The following is a 23,719-nucleotide window of genomic DNA, read 5'->3' as shown; positions in this document are numbered from 1 at the left end:
CATAGAAATTTACGGCACAGAAGGAGGCCATTCGGCCCATCTTGCCCGTGCCGGCCGACAAAGAGCTATCCACCCTAATCCCACTTTCCAGCTGTACAGACATTTAATAGGTTACAGACATATTATACATAGTTACGTGTATTATATAATTATATACATTATGCACAATTATATATAGTTATTTTTATTATCTATGGATGTTGTGATCCACCCAGTGAGGGAGGTCGGGTCGCTGTGTCTGCGGAACGGATGTTGTGGGAGTGCGGGCGGCGGCGGACCGGAAGTCAGTCTCTGGGCGGCGATCCGCCAACGGGAGGTCGAGGCCCGGAGCGGGAGAGCGGGGGAGCCGGAGCGGGAGACCGAGGCCCGGAGCGGGAGGCCGCACAGCCTCGGGTAGGCCGCGATTATTTTCCGTTTATAGCTTTAAAAATAAACCGGGATCAGCCGCTTCCCCCTCGGGGCTTGTCCGGTTCCCCTCCCCCGGCCCAATGATGGCGAATGAGGAATTTTTAATACAATAAATAATAAAACTTCTTTAATTCCCTCCCTGTGTTTATTCTCCGCCTCACTTTCCTCCTTTAAGATCCTCCTTAAAATCTCCCTGTGACCCAGCTTTTGGTCGCCTGTCCTAATATCTCGGTGTCTAATGTGTTGTAATCGCTCCTGTGAAGCGCCTCGGGACGTTTTACTACATGAAAGGCGCGGGATAAACACAAGTTGTTGTTTTCAAAGCCTCTGGTGTAGAAAAGTCTCCGGTTTTCTCACAACCCAAATGTCTAAACCAAGGCCCGTCCGCCCTCGGTTCGATGTAAAAGATCCTCTGGTCACTATTCGAAGATCAGGAGCAGATCTCGCCACATCCTGAACAATATTCTCCCTCAACCAACATCACTGGAATCAGTTCACAAGTAATTTATCTCATTGCTGTTTGTGGGATTCTCAGTGTCGCATCCTCGGGAGGAAGAGATGACTTTGGACCTCTGGTTCCCAAAGCTCTCCACCACTGGGGGTTTTCCTCACCTCATGTCTGGGTCTGTTGTAGACTCATTGGATAAACACTTGAAGAGGAAAAATTTACAGGGCTATTGGGAAAGAGCTGGGAGTGGGATTAATTGGAGAGCTCGTTCAAAGAGCCGGCACAGGCACGGTGGGCCGAATGACCTCCTGTGCTGTATCATTCAATGATTCTCATTGATTGATTGGTTGCTGTGATTAATCAACAACTCCATTATTATTGCATCATAGCAAGATTGTAGAAGGTGAACTGGATGGACCTTGGTTCCTAACAGCATAGAGTTTGGGGAATGTGGATTTACAATTGGAAAAGGATAAACAGTAGTTGTATTGATTTATGAAACAGGACTTGGATGAAGGAGCAAGTTGGATGAACTAAATGTCTCATTCCTACATTCTTGTGTCTGTGTAGCACTGATCTCACAAACTATATGCACTTCAGCCGTTAGACGCTAGGAATTTGTGGCAAGTCATCCAACTGGTGTTGATCTGCTGGGCCCCAGGGTCGCAGGCTGGGTTAGAATGGGTTGAGTGATCTCCTGGACGAGTTTCGATCGCCTAGATGGATCGGAGAGGAATTTCCCAGATTTTTTCTCCCAAATTGGCCATTGGGTTTTTTATCTGGTTTTTCGCCTCTCCCGGGAGATCACATGGGTTCGGGTGGGATGGAGAGTGATAGAAGATTTGAGGTTAGGATCAGATCAGCCATGATCTTATTGAATGGCGGAGCAGGCTCGAGGGGCCGATTGGCCTACTCCTGCTCCTATTTCTTATGTTCTTACAAGAATCCCTCGAGCAGCAACGGATTTCACAACGTCATTTTTAAATTTAATTACAGCAAATCCGTTTACTCTTGTTTAAGCGGAGAGGTGAAAGGTCACATCGCCAACCATGCCGACTGTGGTCCTGTTGGACGTTTCTCTCTCCATGACGCGCCCGGTCTCTCTCGAGGGCACAGAGGAATACCAGCGCAAGCACTTGGCAGCTCACGGGCTCAGCATGCTGTTTGAACACATGGCAACCAATTACAAGCTGGAGTTCACGTGTCTCGTGGCTTTCTCCTCACTGTGGGAGCTGATGGTTCCATTCACCAGAGACTACAACACTCTGCAGGTACGGGCTCTTCGCTCTCATTTAACTATTCTTTGACGCAGAAGTTTGAGAAGGAAAAAGATCAGAAAACTTCAGAGAGCTATGGTAAAAATGTATTAAACGAAAATACAATTATGTAAAATTTAATCTGTTATTTCTGGTAGAAATCTCCGCATGACTGCATTAAATCATTTGTAATAATCGCGTAATGTAACCTCCCATGAGTGGGTAAAGGAACCGCCTTGTGTAACGCTAAACCGTACAGACCACCCGGCCTGTGCCAAGTTAGTTATCACAATCAGGCCAGTCCCTGGGCCATTGCCGTTAATCAAAGTGAGGTTTTAGCCAGGATTCCTGCTCCCGATCGCTGTCCAGTGGCCAGAGCTGGAAAGTGCGCGTGAATGAACCTCGGATGCGGACAGGGTTGTGCCAAGCTGTATCGTTCCCCTCCCCACCCCACCCACATAGTGCAATAGCCTAATGACACCTGCTGTCAAGGCTCATAGACGAGGAATGGTCACTTGTTGGAGGCACCGGTAGGTTGTAGTTACCTGTGGAACCGCACCAGTCAGGAGAGAAATCTGGAGGTTGGTGTGTATGTATGATACTATTCTCCCTTTACATTTATAATACAAGCAGGGATTGTGTTTCCCACTACTTTATTATAAAGTGAACAGAACTAGCAGGGATTTGGCATTCTACTCTGGAATGCAGGATCACTGCTGTGCCCCTTTTTAAATCCCTCCATGGCCTCACCCTATCCTATCTCTGTAACTTCCTCCAGCTCCTTAATACCTACCTCTTTGACCAAACCTTTGGTCACCTGTCCTAATATCTCCTTATGTGGCTTGGTGTCAAGTTTTGTTTGGTAACGCTCCTGTGAAGCGCCTCGGGACGTTTTACTACGTTAAAGGCGCCATATAAATGTAAGTTGTTGTTTGAGGATTGAAACCTTCAACGTGATGCTCGCAGTCCCTTTCACCCAAACACATTGAATCTTTACAGGAGGCGCTGAGCACTGTCGACGACTATGACAAGACCTGCCTCGAGTCTGCACTTATGGGGATCAGCAACATTGTGCAGGATGAGTGGGGTGTCTGCATTCCTTGTCAGGTACTGGACCATCAGAGATATTTATCTTCTGGCCCTGGGTTTAGATTTAACCATCCATCTCCTGAGTCTAATTCTCTGCCGTCTGTTTTTGGCTTTTGCTGTTCTGTTTGGGAGTAATTCTTGATATTGGGTGTTCTCGCTATCGATGGATTTAGGGCTCGGTTAGGGCCCCTCGCCCACAGGCTATGGAGGGATGAGGGGTGCTGGAGAACGGGCAGTGTTGGTGCTGAAGTTTAGGGGCATCCATATTTGGAACATGTGCATTTGTGGACAGTGGTGTCTTTGCCAGAAGTTTAATTTGTTCTTCAGATCCCACTCTGCGATTGACTGCTTCTGTATAGTTTGGAGCCTTTAATATAATGACTGGTCACCTGGTTGTTTTCCTTCAGGCCCTGAGTCATTAGGAATTTATTGCCTCTGTGCTGACTGCAGTGTGTGGTCGCTGCATGTTAACAGTGATCTTACGGCCTGAGAAAGGGCGAGTGTGATTGACGACCACTGCTGCCATCTTTAAGCCGTGGATCCGTGATATCCTACTCGCCTCGGAGTCAGAAGGTCGTGAGTTCAAGCCCCACTCCAGAGACTTGAGCACAAAATCCAGGTTGACACTCCCAGTGCAGTATTGAGAGAATGCTGCACTGTCGGAGGTGCCGTCTTTCAGATGAGGCGTTAAACCAAGTCTTCCCTCTCAAGTGGATGGAAAAGATCCCATGGCACTAATTGAAGAAGAGCAGGGGAGTTCTCCCCGGTGCCCTGACCAATATTTATCCCTCAATCAACATCACTAAAACATTATTTGGTCATTATCACATTGCTGATTGTGGGATCTTGCTGTGTGCAAATTGGCTGCCCCGTTTCCTACATTACAACAGTGACTACACTTCAAAAAGTACTTTCTTGGTTATAAAGCGCATTGGGACGTCCTGAGGTGGTGAAAGGCGCTATAGAAATGCAAGCTCCTTCCCTCTGGCCTGGCAGAAAGTGCAGCTTAAGCTCCATTTATTCCAGCTCCTCGTGGCAGAAATCAGCTGTGGAGCAGCTCTGGGTTCAGCCATTCAAAACCCAGCACCCGGGGGTGAAGGTTGTCGATCAGCAGCATTTCAGTCCTTGCTGTAAAAATGTGGAATAACTTCAAAGTGAAAAAAATTTGTAATGAAACAATTTCCCCTCCTTGTGGAAAAAAAAAGGATCTGATTTGTAATTTTCTGTTTTCTGTCTCCTGCCTCTGTCCATTTTCTGACAACAGGGCATTGCTGTCTGATTGAAAGTTTGTTTTTTCTTTCTCAGGTGATCCTTGTAACGGATGGGAGTCTGGGAATAGGCCGAGGATCACTCCGACACTCTCTCTCTGTCCTCAGTCAGCGCTCCGACGAGAGCAAGTTCCCACTTCCCTTCCCATTTCCTTCAAAGTTGTACGTTATGTGCATTGCTAACTTGGAAGAGGTACGACGCATCTCCGAGAAAACCAAACATTTACTTTCAGTAGCAGAGCCCCCCGGGGAGCGGCTGTGCTCTGTACTGGGCAGTTTATCCTTGCGTACTCTGACATCCCTGTGCTCTTACACTGTGTGTTTATATATTTATTGTAAAATTGAGTTGATAGTCTCCCAAATGCATTTCAGTTAGAATCGTAACTTTTGCCACAGGGAGGACGTTTTTCTCCCAGCGGTGTGAGCTGGATGCAAACGTTGACCTTAGATGTGAAGGAGGTGTGTGAAACTACAACAGTAGGGCTGGAGTGAGAGAGATGGAGAGCGAGAGACGAGCAACAGTGTGTGTGTGTGTGAGAGGTTAATTTTGGGGGGAGGCAATGTTCTGTGAACCAGTTCGAGTCTGATATTTTGGGAAATCATCTTCTGCTGACTGACGTTAATTTCTCTCTCCCAGCTTCAGACTGCGGACACACTGGACATTCTGGAACGTTTGATAGATTTAAACAACGGTGAAGGGCAGATCTTCACTATCGATGGTCCTCTGTGCCTGAAAAATGTGCAGTCGATGTTTGGGTAGGTGACTGCTGTGACTGACAGAAATCAGTTGTTTGCGGAGAGCTGGGTGATGGTATTGTCGCTTTAAGGGGGGAGTTATGTTCTGATGGTGAGTTGCATGAGCTGTGAGGGTGTCACATGTTCCAGCTAAAGAATACAAGCTGATTGCAGCACACATGATGCTCAGAATACACTGCAGGGTGGTAGAGCTCGGCATCGCCCCCACCCCTTGGATTTCTTGGCAGTGTAGCAGGAAATTACGCTTTCTCTAATCTAGAAATGAATCATTTTCAAGTCTTGCAGACTCATTCTGTATAATGAATTGGAGACCCATGGGTAAACAGAATTAAAACCAGAGTCTTTCCAAAATTTGTACACCTCAGAAATCGGATTTTCAAACACAAAAAGTGTTTATTAAAATGTTCCTGATAGTGTACACTGTACGAGAGCGTGGGATGGGGGTTGTAGTTTTTGTTGGTCGGATACAGTTGCAGAGACCTAGCGATTATGAGTTTGCCTATGGTTCCCTACACCGGGAGTTCCTGCTGTCAGCCATTCTGTCTAATAGACAGAGGGAGGAATCTAGACACTTGCGCTCCATACAGAGAGATAGGACAAATCAGAGAGGGAGCCAGTCAGATCATTGTCACACCCTCTGTGTTAGCCAGCTACAGATTAGCATTTGCAAAGACTTGTCCCATGCTGACTGGCTGCACTTAGAGCCCAGGGAGAGGTTTCTGATCCAGGGAAAGAAACCCTTGTAAGGAGAAAAGGACAGCAGAATTTATTAATTATAAAGAAGGGTGGGGATAGTAGAAAGCATTAAATATCAGGGGGGCTGGTGGGTGGTAGAAGGTATCCAGTGTGCACCTTGGATCACGATGCTGTGTCTTTCATGTTGTAGCAAATTGATTGACCAGGCGTACTCCCCTTTCCACGCTGTGCTGAAATGTGGGCACCTGGTGTCTGACATGCAGATGTTTCCGAGACCAGAACCTGTCATCATTGATGAAGAACTGGAGCCTGTCCCAAAAACTATCAACACAGGTGAGTCTGCTCAGGTAGATCTACCTGTTGAAGGGCAGTCCCTTTCCTCGCTTTAGCTTTTGATTCTTTGTGTGGATTTTTGGGTAAAGATTTTGGGTCTTTATCTGGTTTTTCGCCTCTCCCGGGAGATCACATGGGTTCGGGTGGATGCAGAGTGATAGAAGATTTGAGGTTAGGATCAGATCAGCCATGATCTTATTGAATGGTGGAGCAGGCTCGAGGGGCCGATTGGCCTACTCCTGCTCCTATTTCTTATGTTCTTATGTAATGTTAGTGGGAGAAAATCGAGCACTTTGCTACTTTTTGTACTGGTGTTAGCATCAGGATTCAGAAGCTCAGGCACTGTATAAGCAGAGCACAGCTCCCTTTGACATGCCCCAGTAACAGTGCTTACTTCCAGCTCTGGAAGAACGTGTGTGATGTGGGACAAGCTATCAGTGTGGCGTGTCGGAGTGACACGGTTAGGTTGGTGCCAGTGAGTGTGTAACTATGAGCCATTTAGTGCTGAGGATTTGTGCTCACTGGGACTGGGTTGCACTGCTCAGTTGTATCTCATCCAGAGGGGTAGTGAAGTGGTTACGTTACTGGGCGAGTAATCCAGAGCACATGAGCTAAAATCCCAACAGGGCAGTTTGAGAATTTTAATTCAGTTTTTTAAATCTGGAAATGTAATTAAGTGTCCTTTAGGGAAGGAAACCTGCTGTCCTTACCTATTCTGGACTGGACTTGATGCCAACTTTCAGAAGGGAATTGGATAACTACTTGAAGAGAATACATTTGCAGGGCTATGGGAAAATTGGAGAGCTCTTTCAAAGTGCCGAATGGCCTCCTTCTGTGCTGTATCATTCTATGATTCTAAGGTATTCTTGGGGAATTTGGAACACGAGGAGGATTTAAGTCTGTCTGGTGTCGCCACTCTCCCTGCGGACGTTTGTTTTGGGAAGGAATTTCCCAGAGTTCTTCCTGAAAATGGCCGGTTTTTTTTTTGTAATTACAGAATTACATAGAGTTATACAGCACAGAAACAGGCCATTCGGCCCAACTGGTCTATGTTGGTGTTTATGCTCCACACGATCGTCCTCCCACCCCTCTTCATCTCACCCTATCAGCATATCCTTCTGTTCCTTTCTATCTCATGTGTTTATCTAGTTTCCCCTTAAAAGGCAACTATACTATTCGCCTCAACCACTCCCTGTGGTAGCGAGTTCTACATTCTCACCACTCTCTGGGTAAAGAAGTTTCTCCTGAATTCCCGATTGGATTTATAACGGGCAGGCTGAGCATTTTATTGCTGTGTGTTGTTAACTGTCTAGTCTCGAGCTGGAGAACCAGCTGATGTTTGGTGGACTCATCAAGCTGCAGCGTCGAGAAACTTTCTTCCATTATTTGCTTCTTGTTGTAAACTGAAAATCAGTCTGTACGATGGGGTTATTCCCACACTCGCAGCAGGGGAGCCTTGCTCGATGTGGTGATGGCTGGGGACAGACGCTGGCCATTGGTCCCTGTATATCCCATGGTATGTGGAGAGCTGTGTATTTTCTGACCAGTCCAGACATGCTCCTGTCAACAAAACGTGCCTGAGCTCTGGGTCAGGGACTGTGGGGGGGTGGTGTGGGGGTGGGGGGTGGTGGGGTGGGGTGTGGGGGTGGGGCTTTTTTTAACTTAATCTTTTTGTTTTTCACAGAGCTGGATATAGTGGGGTTTATAAAGATTGCTGATATTGCCAGCCCACCTGTCCTCTCTCGGCACTTGGTTCTACCCATAGCCCTGAATAAAGGTGGGTCGTCGCCTAGCTCTTTGTGTATTGTTTGGTGTCTGGAGAGTGCCAGTCACACAGTACCAGCCGGTCACTGAGCTTGGGATGCTGTGATTGGGGGCAGTAGGGTTATCACTGTGATATGGCATGGGGTTTCTGTTTCCATGACTCGGTGGGTCGCACTCTCGCCACCGAGTCAGACAGTTGTGGGTTCAAGTCCCACTCCAGAGACCTGAGCACACAATCTAGGCTGACAGTTTCTGTGCAGTACTAAGGGAGTGCTGCACTGTCTGTTTAACGCCTCATCTGAAAGAGAGAACCTCCGACAGTGCAGCACAGTCTCAGTACTGCAGTCTTCCCTCTCAGGTGGACGTAAAAGATCCCAAAGGACTATTCAAAGAAGAGCCGGGGAGTTCTCCCTGGTGTCCTGGTCAATATTTATCCCTCAACCAATATCACAAAAAACCCAGATTATTTGGTCCTTATCAAATTGTTGTTTGTGGGATCTTGCTGTGTGCAAATTGTCTGCCGAGTTTCCTATCTTACAACAGTGACTACACTTTTTAAAAAAAAAACTTAATTGGCTGTGAAAAGCTTTGGGACGTCCTGACATGAAAGGCGCGATAGAGGTGCAAGTTCTTTCTCTTCTATGTGTCGATCGCGACTTGTGTGAACTTCCTGATATTGATCCGCTGTCTCAGTCCGTTTATTCCATGGGTGTTTATGATGTTTTATTGCCCTGGTACTTGGTCACTGACTGCAGTTAATGGGCGATTTCAAAAGCACCCAGAAATGCAGATATTTCTGCCCTTGTGTAGAATGCAGCCTTTTCATGTGCTGATTGGAGGCTTTGGGTAGAAGTGTATCCACCCACACAAGGGAGACACTGGCGAGAAAATACCACACTAATCACAAGGTGGATACTGTTGAGGGAGCCCATTGGTTCATCCATCCAGATCCCCTGTCTCCTCATCACACCAGTCAACTCTTTCTAGAATGACTCCAGGGTTCTCCACCATCCTGCACAGACTCCACCTCCCGTTGATCACTCTGAGTGAAGTGGAATGTCCCAACATGAACCCAGAATTTGCCTTCTGCTGGTTTGTAAAGGTGGGAATGTAACAGCACTGCGGCAGAGAGGCGTGTGTAGAAGTTGGTGCCCTGCAAGGTTGGGGTGTCCCTGTGGAGGGGGTGAACATGGTGCTGTTATAGTGGGGTCACTCTGTGTTAGTGTGGTGCTCCTGTTGGGGAGCAAAGGGGTGAATGTGCTGACATTAAGTGTCTGATTTCCTTGTTGTGCTAGAAGGTGATGACCTGGGGAGTGGATTACCTGAAGAAACTGAAGATGAGAACTCTGCTTCTCAGATTGCTGGAAAGATGCCGTCGTTTTGTGTCTTGCTGCACGGCAGTCTCAAAGTAGAGGGGATGGTGGCTATAGTGCTGCTCGGGTGAGGAGCTGTACGCTAACACGCTCTGAAATTAGCCGAGTGTCTTTTGCATAACACACTCTCTTCTGTCTCTAATTCACACAGAGAGGGTCCACACTGGCCAAAGCCCTAAAGACATTCGTAATGAATTGTTCTTGCTAACAAACCTAATTTACTTCCCTGGCTCTTGCTCTTCCTACATTCTGAGTCTGCGTTTTAGGTTTGAGGTTCCTGGTCTGAGCCCTTGAGCTCAGCTACTGCCTTGGTGCGGCAAAGCTCTCTGATACCTTGATCTCAGCAGTGCTCTAGTGATCCACTCGTGGCACAGAACAGGCCTAATGATCAGGTGCTGCCTCCCTCCAATGCCACAGAAGGATGTCATAATGATAATTTCTCCCCTTCCCTGGGGTTCCCTGGATGGACATGGTCTTCCAGAAGCAGTGTGTAGAGAAAGATGCTTTGTTAATCTCTGCCATTCCCCTTTCCTCCTCTGCACGGAGCTGCTTTCAGTTCTTGCTCGATACGCCGGGAGTTGGCCTCCTTGCAGCTTGCTTCAGCCAGTCACTCCTTCGTTCAGCAGCAGCCCCAGGGACACCGGGCCATGCACCTGAGCAGCCTGCAAGGTCCGAGTGCACAAAAAGACCCCCAGTAACAGCCGAGTGCTTGGGATACTAATGCAGGACCTATAAACATGGCCCCGCTCAATAAATACTGGGCTGTGGGTCACCTCGCTACAAAATGAGGGACAGAGAGCAGGAAATCTGACTCTCTGGGAAGGCTGAATTCCACGCTTGAACTTGCATTGCCTTTGTGTGGAGCTCTGAGGTGAGTCCCTTCAGCTTTGCTCCACTGTGCACACTGACTACTCCAGTCTACTTTTCACATGGAGCTTGTTCATTTCGTAAAAAAGGATTGATTCTCGAAGTGACTGCACTGTCCAGAACATCCTTCCTCATTTATAATTATTTATATCCAACCGCTGAGGTCAGTCCGTCAACTCTAAAGAGGTCGCTGCTTATAATAATTCTCGAGTTTCTGGGCAACAAATATGGTGACCAATTGAGTGTCAGTAAATGGGAGGCTTTGCACTCTTCCCCACCCTCTCCCCCTCCTGCCCCCCTTCACCTCAATCCCTCCTCCTCTCCTGCCCCCCTTCACCTCAATCCCTCCTCCTCTCCTGCCCCCCTTCACCTCAATCCCTCCTCCTCACGCATTCAGTTGTAGAATCTGGGGAATGCGGTTCATTAATTTGCCGGTCTGACGCTGATGTTTGTTGTACACTTACTTCTTGCTTTGCCCAGACCAGACTGGTACGGGATGCTGTACTCTCAGGCTGACAGCAAAAAGAAATCCAACCTGATGATGTCCTTGTTCGAGCCCGGTCCAGAGCCTCTTCCTTGGCTTGGAAAGATGTCGCAGTTGGGACCCATTTTAGGTGAGTGTGAAATTGGATTTTCTGTGAAACTGGTTCTCTTCTCCCCGGGTCCTGAATTACCTTCTCCATATTTGCTACTTAATGTAAAATCCTATTTTGGTACATTTCAGACGCTGAAGAAAATCCCTATGGTGAAGATGACAGCAAAAGTCCCTTCCCTCTACAGCCGAGGACAAAGCGTAGTTATGCACAGAACGTGACAGTGTGGATTAAGCCCAGTGGACTGCAGGTACGGGTGATACTGGGTCGCTGTGATATTAGCCTGTCTGTACTCGAGCTCCTTGTGTCACTGCACTGACTGATAATTGGACACTTCAGAGAATGTACATGAATTTGCTTTAAGAATTTCACCCAATCTAGTCGGTGGCAAAAATTGTCCCTTCATTTTGACACCACTTATCCCGATCTTTAATGTTTAATAGTACAATGAATCATTTTATAGTTCCTGCTCCACGTGTCTGAAGTATTCTGCTCAGTACTTGTATCAGAACATATGCCAGTTATACAGCTAGTATCTGTCAGACACTAAATTGGCATTGCTGACTTGCCCTATGCGGCTCTCAATCGTGGGCTGTGCTGAGCTTGTGGTTCTGTAGTTTGCAGCATGTATGGAGGAGTGGCCGATGTTATTATATAGTACATCTGTCCTATATAATCCTTACAGGATCACACAGTGAATTGTCAGCATTCAGCTGCTGTATACTGGATATTGCCATAAACTGAACCAATTCTTAATGTATTGGGAAGGGAATGCAGTCTTTAGAGGATCTTTCAAACGCCTCTAATATCTTCTCTTTTGCCTTTAGACCGACGTTCAGAAGATTTTAAGAAATGCTCGGAAACTTCCCGAAAAGACACAGACATTCTATAAGGTAAATAATGGGTTGATCCGCAGTGACTTTGCATCAGCTATGTTCAGGCAATCAAATCTAAACTAAAGGTTAGTAACAATCTAAGAACCAACGGCTAGGACAGAGGCAGGGAGTATGTTCATTGTACAATGTTTGTTAAACTTCTGCTACCAGATGGGCAAAATTTGAGAGTTAATTTTCTCCCTGCAGACCTGGGGATTTGCCATTTGGGGTGTGGTGCTCGATAAAGTGCGGCATTAATGGAGAGGCTGCCTGTGAGTGGGAAACGTGATCTAAAGGCAGTCTGCATCCTGTGAGGTGTCCCTGACTTTACACTTCAGTAAAAGGTGGAATAAGCAGTTCCACACTTGGGGCAAATTTCAAATTTTACTCCTCTTAAAATGATTAAAATGCCAACAAAACTTTCAACAGTTATAGACACTTTTTCCTCTGCTCTCCATGAGCAGCAAGCATTGTACTTTCTGTTAAAGAATTCATACCTCCTAGCTTTTGCTACAAGTTGGAAATAGAAGCCACTGGAAATACACAGGAGATCCATCAGCTTCTGACAAAGAATCTGCACCCGAAACATTGACGCATCTTCTCTTTTCACGTGCAGCCTAGCCGCGTATTGCCAGGATTATCCATCTCATCCTGCACCATCTCGAAATTCTCATGTTTTTTTCATCCTAAAAACATCCAGATTATTTTCTGTCCTAGAAGTTGAGCTCAGGTTTTGTTGTAAATATATGTGGCAGGGAATCGATTTCAAGGCTTTTCTCCTCATTTTCAGACATCTCTCTCTAATGGCTGAAAGTATCTTTGTGAAATGAGATTAGGACAGTTTAATCAAACTCCTACTAGATGAAGGGCATGGCCTCAAAAATGCCTATAAACAGCCCGATGTCAGTCTCTTGTGAAGCTGTAATGCGAGGAGTGGAATTGTCTTTGGTACAGAAGGGGTTTTGGTCACATTGAGGATGATAGGAGCCACATTCCTTGTCCTGTATTGCCCCCTGCCTGTGATTGTTGGATTCTGACACCGTCTATCCCTTGGCATTGATCCCTTCACATTGATGAGTGTGTGTTTCACATTTTAAAAGCAAACAGTCCTTCAGCCTGTGCGTTTCCTTTTACAGGAACTGAATCGGTTGAGAAAGGCAGCCCTTGCATTTGGATTTCTGGACCTGCTGAAAGGTGTGGCGGATATGCTGGACCGTGAGTGCACACTGCTCCCAGACACCGCCCACCCAGACGCTGCATTTCAGCTCTCGCACGCCGCCCAGCAGCTCAAGTTGGCCAGCACTGGGAACTCTGAGTATGCAGCCTACGAGCACAACATCACCCCTCTGCAGACAGACTTCTCTGGGAGCAGCGCTGACAGAATTTGATTGGAACAGTCTGTATTTGGTTCACTTTTGAGGACCTTATTTTTAAAAAAATGTTCTGCTGGAAGTGCTGTGCACAAGGATACAGCGAGGGACATTAGGCTGTGAAAAATTCTGTTACAAAATCTACCTGGGATCTTAGTGCATAAGAAAATCTTTTTACAATATCTATATTTTTTAATAAGTCTTGACTTTTTGGTTACTGTTAAAGATTCAAATCTCCATAATTTCCTTGCCTTTTCAGTGCACAGCCTAGGTAAAAGGAATCTGGTACTGTACATTTCTTGTAGAGGAATTCGCACAGAGAAAAATACATGTACAGTACATCAGCCAAAATGAAACTATTCACTCACTTTGCCTCATGTGCCTACTTGTTTGCAGGGGGGCCAGTATTTGGGTAGAGGTGTAACGCTGTGACCTTTCACATTCGGTTCAGTGGACGGGACTAGCGCTGCTTACCACATCCACCCACTGTTTCAGTGCAGCTACTCGGCTCAACAACTCTTAACTTAGACAGAATAGAAAGATGTGAAAGTTGTACAAGAGCGATGCCTCAAACCCTAATGTGATTCACCCAGCATTTGGTTTGGGTCTTGACTTTTGTCTGCAGCTGCGTCGCAATCTAACTCTACTGTTTTCAGTTGTGTGGAGTTATAAATATTACAACATTCACTGGCACAAGTGAGGAGATGCTTTCAAAATGTGTAATGAAAGTGAGCGAGATAGTGAAAGAACAAAAGCCTCAAGTTATTAAAATAGCATTTACAAGAATTAAATTTGATTAAAAAGATTAAACTTGCACTGTTAAAATGCTGAATTTGATTTAGTTCAGTGAGTATTCTGGTGGAGGAGACTCGGGACGAACCATGTATGATCCACATCTGTGCTAATGCAGATTGTAAAGCAGGAATATAATTATTTGGATCATACCTTAAACTGCAATAGCAAAGATCAAGCAGTTTATCAACTGCATCAGAAGCACACAAGATATATTAGGTACATACTTCAAACCCAGCCCATCGATACTCCACAGCGGTGGTTGGTTTATTTAATTTTCAGGGCTTCTATTGCTAGTGCTGGCAATCCTGGTACCAACACATCACCAGGCTTCAGTAAGTGAAGTTATTTTAGTTGAACTACTGTTAGACTGATCACTGATGGGTTGAACTTCACTGCTAGTTAGAGCAATGGCAGATTTGCTCAAACCAATATCCTGTAGTTATAACCCTGCTCAAGTTTATGAAAACAAGCTCTTGCACACTAACCAAACTGTCACTCTGCATCAAGAAATACTTAAAAATTGTGCAGTTTTCTTCAACTGGAGCTGTGAACTCTAATCTCATTTTCCTGTATCTTTTTTATATCCTTCCATTTCAAATACTGATGCAATACCCTTTAAAATGACACTATCTATGCTTCAATTGCCACTTGAAGTAAAGCATTCACGGTGGCATAGTGGTTAGCACTGTTGCCTCACAGCACCAGGGACCCGGGTTCGAATCCGGCCTCGGGCGACTGTCTGTGTGGAGTTTGCACATTCTCCCCGTGTTTGCGTGGGTTTTCTCCGGGTGCTCCGGTTTCCTCCCACAGTCCAAAGATGTGCGGGTTAGGTTGATTGGCTATGATAAATTGACCCTTAGTGTTAGGGGGATTAAATATGTGGGGTTACGGGAATAGGGTGGGATATGTGTTGGTGTAGGGGTTACGGGGATCGGGTGGGATATGTGTCGGTGCAGGCTCGATGGGCCGAAATGGCCTCTATCTGCACTGTGGGGTTTCTGTGATTTCTGTGATTCAGTGTTCCAATAGCCTTGGGGGGGGGGGGGGGGGGAGAGAAATTCTTCCACCTTTCCCATTCCAAGTGATAATCCTGGATATTTGCCTCACTAACCAGTGGAAATAAACTTTCATCATTTACCCCCACAGCTCTTCATAATCTTGAAAACCTCATCAATTTCCCCAAACCTCCTCTATTTGAGCAAAAAAAACCCAATGTTTCCAGCCTTCACCTCCAACTCTCACACCAACCTGACTTGGATATTTATTGCTGTTCCTTCAGCGTCTTTGAGTCAGTATCCCATTGTGGGAGCACCATTAACACAAAGCGTGCAACAGTTTAAGAAGGACCACCACCATCTCATGGGAAACAGCGATGGGCAATTGAGGTGGCCTTGTCCGTGTTGCCAACAACCCGAGAACACAGGAAAAACAAAACCAACCTCATTACTAGTATCATTCTATTGAAACTTTGCTCGTTATTATTTTCATGGCCTGAATGTCTTTCCGGGAATAGAGTGAACAGCGGCACATAACACATCCAGCTACCCACGGTACTTCACAAATCCAACATCACTTCCTTGTTTTCATATTCAATACCCCTTCCTATAAAACCCAGAACACCATTTGTCTTTTCACTGGCCTTTTCTACATCACCTTCCTTCTTTAAAAAGGTCTATTTATCCACAATTCCTCCCTCCCTTCCATGTCTGTTCCTGCACTCTTAAGAATCTTACCATTTGGCATATACTTCCTTTCACTGTTTAATTTCCCAAAATGTACCACTTCACAGTTGTATTGAACTACACCTGCCACCAATTGGCCCACTCTTCTAGTGTATGTACTCCTGCAATCTTTCTGCATTTGCTGTGCTCCTTTATTTGGTATCATCAGCAAACTTCACTCCTCTTGTTTGCACATCCAAATATAAATGAGGAACAAGAGGGATCCCAGGACCCACCACTACTCATATCCCTCTTGCGATTTCCTCAAAAAAATACAATGTTAAGTACCACTTGTCCTTTACAAATCTCTGCTGACTATACTCAATGAGCCCATGCATTTCTAAATGTTTGCTAATTTCACTAAGTTTGTGGTCGTTAGTTTCCCCATAACCAAGGTTAAGACTAACTGGCTTGTACCTTTGTGCTGTGCCCCTTTCCCCTTCCTCGAATGTGGGTGTAACATTTACCATCCATCAGTCCTTTGGCATCATTCCCATTTCCAAAGAGCTTTAGGAAGTAACGGTTTTGCTATCTTCTCCCCAAGCTCCCTCATATTCTGGAAGGATACCAGACCAGATGATATTTTACTTTTGTCCCATGAATTTTTATCTGTACGTGTAGCTCGTCCACCTCCCCTCAGATACTCCCACAGTTGCACTTTCAATTTCCTCTGTAAAAAGCATCTCCACCATAACCTCCTCATTTACAAGATGGCTCCTTTATTTTCTTTATCCCATGTGAAATTCATTGTGGTTTCACAATTGTACCACCATGACCCAACAGCATATCATAGGAACTGCTGGACAAAAAAAGTCCAAGGTCCATCTAGTTCACCTTCAACTATCCTGGTAGTCCCATGACCCAACAATTATGGGGTTGTTTATAGAGATTGATTGCTGTCATTAGTCTACAGATCCAGACATGAGGCGAGGAAAACCCGTGGTGGAGAGCTTTGGGAACCATAGGTCCAAAGTCACCTGTTCCTCCTACGCATGCTATATTATGATTTCTTTAAAACAAGTTTTCAAGTGGAATATTTTATAAAAGTGCAGCCTTGCAAAACTTAAAGTAACACAAAACCCTCCTCAGATGCAGTGCATTGGTGTACCAGGTAGTGTTCTGCGACAGGTTAGGAAACAGCTCTCCCCTATTGATCTTCTCTGCTTTGTAAGTTCTTGATATTGCCTGGTCTGTCCATCAGTTAACGTGGAAATGGAGGGGATACGAAGAGTAATGTATCATTTACTACTCTTCAGGTCATTGCAGAGCATCAGTACCAAGGCTTTCTGACACATGGAGAGGCCTACATTGAATTCTATAGTGTAACACGAGGGACATGACTTCAGAAAGTTATAGTAAATGTCTGGGGGGAAAAAAAACTAGGACCACCATTCTGTATGGTTTATGTAGGACTCACCCACTGATGGTTAACAGCAGTAGGAGCTGTGTTGGAGATGGAATTCATGGTGCCCATCCCTGCGCAGTGCCCATATGATGTGTGGTGTCAGATTCTATACCATGTGTACCTTTTACTGAGATCAAGTTTTAGTGAAATAAGTATTGCACCTCATCCTCCAATTAAAAATTGCACCTACAATCTACATGTTATTCAAAGCAAGTAATTTTTATAACATTTACATTATCTCTATTCATGCAGAATACAGACATAGACTTGAGCTCATACAAAAATCTGCCGGCCGTGTCCCTTTCACCCATCACCCCTTTGCTCGCTGATCTACATTGGCTCCCAGTCCACAACGCCTCAAATTTAACATTCGCATTCTTGTGTTCAAATCCCTCCATGACCATGCACCTCCCTATCTCTGTAACCTCTTCCAGCCATACAACCCTCCAAGAACTCAGCATTCCTCCAATTCTGGCCTCTTGTGCATCCCCCACTCCCTTTGCCACAGCTATGGCTACAGCCGTCTAGGTCCAAAGCTCTGGAATTCCCTCCCTAAACCCCTCCATCTCTCCTCATTGACGATGCTTCTTAAAACCTACTTCGACCAAGCTTTTAGTCATCCATCCGGATAGCTCCTTTGGCTCGGTGTTAATTTCTGTCTGATGGAGTAGCTCCTGTGAAGCACCTTGGGACATTTTCCTGCGTTAAAGGCGCTACAGAAATGCAAGTTATTGTATGTCTACTGTTCATTTTAGCAAATCACAAGCAGCGATGCAGGTTAATGGGGCCATAAAATAAGCAAAGCACTGGGGTTCATTTCTAGACGGATAGAATTGAAAAGCAGAGAGTTATGTATCTTGTATAGAACCTTGGTTAGACCACACCTGGGAGCACTGTGAACAGTTCTGGCCTTCATATTATAAAAAGGATATAGAGGCACTGGAGAAGGTGCAAAAAAGATTTACTAAAACGATACAAGAACTGAGAAGTTATACCTATCAGCAAAGATTCAACAGGCTGGGGCTCTTTACTCTAGCAAAGAGAACTCAGTGGTGACCTGATGGCGATCTTTATGAAAGGGTAGACAGAGAAGATGTTACCATTTGCGGGGGAGACCAGAACTAGGGGCCATAAATATAAGATAATCACTAACAAATCCAAAAGGGAATTCAGGAGAAACTTCTTTACTCAGAGAGTGGTGAGAATGTGGAACTCGCTATCACATGGAGTGGTTGAGGCGAATAGCACAGATGCATTTAAGGGGAAGTTAGATAAACACACGAGGGAGAAAGGAATAGTCTCAGGATACGGGGTAGGACATTTAGGACTGAGATGAGGAGGAATTTCTTCACTCAGGAGGGTGGTGAACCTGTGGAATTCTCTACCACAGAAAGCTGTGGAGACCAAGTCACTGAATATATTTAAAGAGATAGAATTCCAGACACAAAAAGCATCAAGGGGTATGGGGAGAGAGCGGGAATATGGTATTGAGAGAGGATCAGCCACGATCATATTGAATGGCGGAGCAGGCTCAAATGGCCAACTCCTGCTCCTATTTTTCTATGAATAGAAGGATACGTTGATGGGGTTAGATGAAGTAGGGTGGGAGGAGGCTTGTGGAGCATAAAAACACCGACAAGGACCGGTTGGGCCGAATGGCCCGTTTCTGTGCTGTAATCTACTGAGTGTAAATCTAACCTGTAACATTAAACGACCTGTCACTCAATGACATATACCTTCAGATCTGTTCTTTTTTTTAACCCATTCACCTACCTCATGCAGTTTCCTCCAACCGTCATGCAACAGTGAGTAAAGCCAAAAGCAGACGCTATCCACATAAAGAATAACTACCTGGAGGGAATGTAAAGGAGTTATTCAATCCAGCGTTTAAGGACATTGCAGAAACACTTAATTCATATCAGGGTTTGTGGCATTCCTTAATATGCAATGAAATTATAATTTTTAATGTATAAAATTGATTTATCAGTGCAGTTCAAATCATGTTATACACTGGCAGTTCAGGTGATTCAATAATGGAATCAATGCACACATTTAAGTTTATATCATACAACAACCAAATAGGTACTTGGGGCTGATTTCAAGGCTTTGATCTCATGTCAGAGTTTCGATAACACTTGCCATTATCTGAACCCCTGGATCATCAGCACCTTGAAATCATCTCCTTGGTATCCATTATTCTACGTATATTTTATACAACAGTGTTATTGTCTAATAATCCACCAAAAATGTAATTCCAGTGATGCATCACGTCATCACACATTAACTCAATGCAGCCACGAGCCAAGTTCTGCAGTGACACCAAAAGCTTTGCCTTCGCCAGAGCCACACACGGTAAGTACGGGTCAAAGTTCATCTCATCAGCGCTAGAAATAATTGATGTGTGGAGACAGAAATCTCACCTCCAGGGCCAAGTGACAAAACTCTTGAAATTGATGAACAAGGCCACTGATTTTCCATTCTCTTAGAGAAAAGGTTGGAATTGCTGTTTGTGATCCTCGAGACACTGGTTAAAACTCCGGAATCCCACGTGATAAGAGTAGAGTTTGACTCGCAAATCATTGAACTAGTTTGTGACATTATCTGGAACCCTTTGAGATTTCTCGTCATTATTCTCTATACACTCTACACCATAGGAACATAAGAAATAGGAGTCGTCGGCCATTTGGCCCTACGAGCCTGCTCCGCCATTCAATAAGATCATGGCTGATCTTCTACCTCAACTCCACTTTCCTGCCCGATCCCCTTATCCCTTGGTATCCAAAAATCTATCGATCTCTGTCTTAATATACAGAACGACTGAGCCTCCACAGCCCTCTGGGGTAGAGAATTCCAAAGATTCACCACCCTGTGAAGAAATTTCTCATCTCAGTCCTAAATGACCGTTATTCTGAGACTGTGACCCCTAGTTCTAGACTCCCCAGCCAGGGAAAACATCCTCCCAGCATCTATCCTGCCAAGTAATTTAAGAATTTTATGTTTCAATAAGATCGCCTTTCATTCTTCTAAACTAAGGAATATAGGCGTAGTCTCCTCAATACCAGAGAGTAATCTCCCATGCCAAGGGACAGTGCAAGTTTCATCACATTTCAATTCACCTTAAGTTGCACAAGATTTGCAATGTGTAAAAGTGGAATAATTGTAACTAAGTGGGACACCCGGATACACGAGAGAAGCTGCAGCAGCCAAGTCTCGCACAGGGCATTTAAATCCCATTATATGAGACGAAGTAAACTGTAACCACTGATTTTCACTAATGTTCACAGTTTATTCAAATCACAGTGAGTCCTTTCTAATGGTAACAGCAGCTCCCCATCTCTACCTGTCCCTCAGGAAAACCTGCTCACCCCAATATACTTTCAAACCCTTCACAAAACATGGAATATTCTGTTCTAAGCCACTCGGCATTGCTTCCAAATGCACTGAAATTGTCTACATTAAAAAGCACAAAATTAGTGCAGCTTTTAGAAAAATAAAAATGAAAATTCACCAGCTTGCATATATTATAAATGATCAGGTATCTTTGAGTGAATGTCAGGCAATGATCCAACCTTGGGGGTTTAACGAAGAGACACGGCCCTCCCCAGCTTCACTCTTGCAGGTTTCGATGGCCATCTGCCTCTCACACCGTGCTTTACAATTTACGTTAAGGTACCCCATTCTTACTATATTTAATCAGTAGTTTGATATGAACCATCCTTCTAATTATCTTCATGACATTAATATTCATAAGCATGACTGCTGGGTGGCTCAGTAGCAGCGTAACTTTGTACCAATGCACTCGCCTCAGAGTCTGTGTTGCAATTCTCTGTTGGGGGAGGGGTCTCATGGGTGTAATGAGGGGGGGACCCATTCCCTGGATCACCCCCAGCTGACCTTGTGGCTGGTTACAAGGAAGCAGCAGAGACCTGAACACTCGGCTCCTGCTCTGACACAGAATAATAAACGGCTGGGGAGGGGCGACAAGAACAGAGATTAAAGCACCCAATTTAAAATTAATTTTCCTAATTCCAGAAAGACTGTGAAACAGCAATATCATTAACCTGTCTAATATTGCCCATTGATCATTCCGGGACACATTCATTGCTCAGTCACCTTGGATAAATCAAAGTTATATCGCATTATAAAATCAATTTAAAATAAAATTACTCTGTTGTAATTGGGGAAAAACACACTTTTACTAAGGGTGCAAGATAATTTGTTATGAATCAATTTTCCTTCCACAAGAGTGTAGATTTCTTCAGACAACATATACATTTATAAGGGAAAAAGATAAATGGCTTAAGTGAATATTTCTGTTGTACTAAGGAGTGTGTCTGGTTATTGCAATACGCCTCACGCTGGCAGCAACACTGGCAGTGAGGCGGGAAGTGGTTACACTCGCGAAGGTGGCATTACGGTAGCAGAAGGGTGACTGGTTACTGAAGGTTTATTGACACTTTGCCATGGCTTTTCTCACTTCCTGAAAATTACAGTGTGTTTATAAAGGCAGCAAATTTACATTTAATTAAAATAACTGAGGAGGCTTTTCACCAACTCAGAGACACAGACACGTCCCCTCTAGCGCATTTTGCGTTTCTTTGGGCGGAGACGCTTGTTACTTTGTTTGTAGAGGTGCCGGAAATTAATGAACAAACCTGGAAAAAAGAGAGAATCAAGTCATAAAATGCAGAGATATCTGATAAAACAAGGAGCTAGAAGCTGAGCTGTTCCAACACTGTGCTTGAAAACATTACACAATCCTATCAAATTCCTTCCTCTGCTAATTTAATTGAGACACTAACCTGTTTGAAATAAATGAGTTAACTCTATCATTGAAATTCTTTTGTCCACTATTTTATACATCAGCATTTAAAGAACCGAATTTTAAGGCAAAAGTGTGTTAACACTGACTTAAATGACCCCGAAGGTCAATGCAGCTTTCAGTGGCCACTCACAGCAGCAAAGTTCCAGATTCGATCCATGGGCTGTGCCAAGTTAGTGAATCTCAACCGGGGTCGAGAATCTCCGCCAGGATAGAATCATAGAATGACCTTCCGTGCTGTAACCATTCAGCCCATCGATCCCGTGTCGGATAGCGACAGGAGGCGCTACAGTTTGTCTTAAGACGATTAATTCTCAGAAGTTGTTGATTTCTACTTGATAAAATTGCAGTGATTACAGTACATAGGAGCGGATGTCAAAGAGTAAACGTTGTTTGTGTCGGCTCACTCGTGCTTACAACAAAAGACAAAACAGAATAAACCCCACACTATTACAAAAAACCCATGGGAGCGATTTCAAGGTGAAATCTCATTGGGACTCCACTAAACCTCTCAGTAACATTACTGCCTTAATGTCAGCTATTTATCACTCCCTATAACACACAGGTATTTTGTCTCAACATGTTATTCTAAAAGCCACCTCCCTCAAGCCCTGTGCTATTAGAGTGTGTGGAGACTACTGCCTACACCTCGTTCCCCTCACTCTTAAATATCAGTCATAACTAGGCCCTGTACCTAACTAACACGCTCACCTTTTACGTCAGCTATACTGACAAAACAGAATATATTGAACAAAAATCAGAGCGATTAGACCAAAGTGCTGTGGAGAGCAGAGACTGGAACTCACCCAAGAACATAACAATAAGGTAAGCTTGCAGGAAGTAGGAGAAGCTGAATGAGATGTTGAGTGGGTTGGGGAGCAGGATACTAAACCTTCCCGTTGCCTCAAAGTATGGGATGGATTGAACCACACACACCGCTGCGGGGGAGAGGAGCCAGAGAGTTTAGTTAATACAAGCGAATCTTCGTAGGCACGCAAACCGCTAGATATGTGGAGAAATTCCGCAAGATAGACAAACTGACCAAAACTTCACATTCCTCCCATAAAGCACACTGTACATGCAAACTGACAGCTCAACCCATGTCATAGTTCAGCAATAGTGTAAAAGTATATAAAAATCTCACAACCAACCTTCTGCAATGACTCCGAGTGGATAAAGAGGAATCCAAATGGTATATCGGATCCACGTCAGTATTCTCCACTCTGTGCCAATACAGGATAGCATGTAGTACGGGTACCTATTTCAGTAACAGAACAATGTTTTATGTACATTCCCTCAATGTAGCAGCTACCATGAACACAGCAGAGAACACAACCCAAGCACGGTACAGACTTGTTCCATTTCGGAGATAAATGCTGTTCCCTCAGTGAAACGAGTCCCATTCTTAAATACAGCATGTGCTCCGCCATTACCCAGAGGTGTGTGTGAAATAGTTCCCCTGGAAACAGCCCAGCAGGATGAGTTCAGTTTTACTCACTGTGCACTGCACACGTAAAGGAAAGTAAATGAAGATGATGGTGCACAGTACCCGGCAGAGAGTTCTGTTACCTGATGTGTACTGTCCAGATAAGGGTTGGCAGGGAACCGTTAGTACAGAGAATTAGCCTAGGCTCTGTGGTGGTGCTTGTGATTGCTAAAATGCAAATTAAACAAATAGTGAGCATCACCACCAGCACCTTGGGAAAAAGAGTTAGAATGAACTGCAATTTCCGCAACACTACTTTGTTTTTTATTTAATGGCCCTCTGTTGTAATACCCTTAGTTTAATACTCACTCACTACCCAATAAATGACATGGTCTAACGTCCCTGAAGGTGGATAGGATGTACAGTATGGCAAGTATCAGTTTGACTCTCAAAC

At 44.7% G+C, this 23,719-nt stretch overlaps 2 protein-coding genes across 6 annotated transcripts in view; one reads left to right on the top strand and one right to left on the bottom strand.

The window, feature by feature from the left end:
* Positions 1–216: 216 nt before the first annotated feature.
* On the top strand, positions 217–18,746 carry ints14 (integrator complex subunit 14). 5 transcript variants are annotated; one of them, XM_085968316.1, is made up of 12 exons: positions 217–393; positions 1,877–2,127; positions 3,112–3,219; positions 4,507–4,662; positions 5,107–5,225; positions 6,112–6,254; positions 7,939–8,031; positions 9,314–9,458; positions 10,739–10,872; positions 10,983–11,101; positions 11,679–11,744; positions 12,863–18,746. In XM_085968316.1, the coding sequence occupies exons 2-12, from the start codon at positions 1,906–1,908 to the stop codon at positions 13,112–13,114; spliced, it is 1,557 nt and encodes a 518-aa protein (XP_085824442.1). In that variant the 5' UTR covers positions 217–393; positions 1,877–1,905; the 3' UTR covers positions 13,115–18,746. The 5 variants fall into 5 exon arrangements, with proteins under 5 accessions (XP_085824442.1, XP_085824446.1, XP_085824445.1 ...); XM_085968319.1 differs by having other exon boundaries at positions 218–393; positions 1,853–2,127; positions 9,317–9,458; XM_085968315.1 differs by having other exon boundaries at positions 218–393; positions 1,853–2,127.
* Positions 18,747–18,875: 129 nt separating this feature from the next.
* hacd3 (3-hydroxyacyl-CoA dehydratase 3) overlaps positions 18,876–23,719 on the bottom strand; it is a 41,160-nt gene continuing 36,316 nt past the window's right edge. Inside the window, exons 9-11 of the mRNA XM_085968322.1 lie at positions 22,991–23,097; positions 22,646–22,777; positions 18,876–21,672 (exon numbers count right to left, since the gene is read on the bottom strand). Coding sequence (XP_085824448.1) covers positions 21,596–21,672; positions 22,646–22,777; positions 22,991–23,097 — 316 coding nt within the window. The 3' untranslated portion in view covers positions 18,876–21,595. The remainder of the gene's footprint in view (positions 21,673–22,645; positions 22,778–22,990; positions 23,098–23,719) is intronic.

This window comes from Somniosus microcephalus, chromosome 27, assembly GCF_052327205.1.
Source record: "Somniosus microcephalus isolate GS21.2 chromosome 27, FLI_Smic_1.0, whole genome shotgun sequence".
Taxonomy (NCBI): domain Eukaryota; kingdom Metazoa; phylum Chordata; class Chondrichthyes; order Squaliformes; family Somniosidae; genus Somniosus; species Somniosus microcephalus.
This window is presented reverse-complemented; position numbering and strand designations above follow the sequence as displayed.

What these genes read in the sequence shown, in the direction of transcription:
- ints14 (XM_085968316.1), top strand. Translation starts at nt 1,906, where the DNA reads ATGCCGACTGTGGTCCTGTTGGACGTTTCTCTCTCCATGACGCGCCCG. An exon ending in GTGTCTGCATTCCTTGTCAG is followed by an intron (nt 3,220 to 4,506) that starts GTACTGGACCAT and finishes TTTCTTTCTCAG; the next exon opens with GTGATCCTTGTAACGGATGG. An exon ending in GCAGTTGGGACCCATTTTAG is followed by an intron (nt 10,873 to 10,982) that starts GTGAGTGTGAAA and finishes GGTACATTTCAG; the next exon opens with ACGCTGAAGAAAATCCCTAT.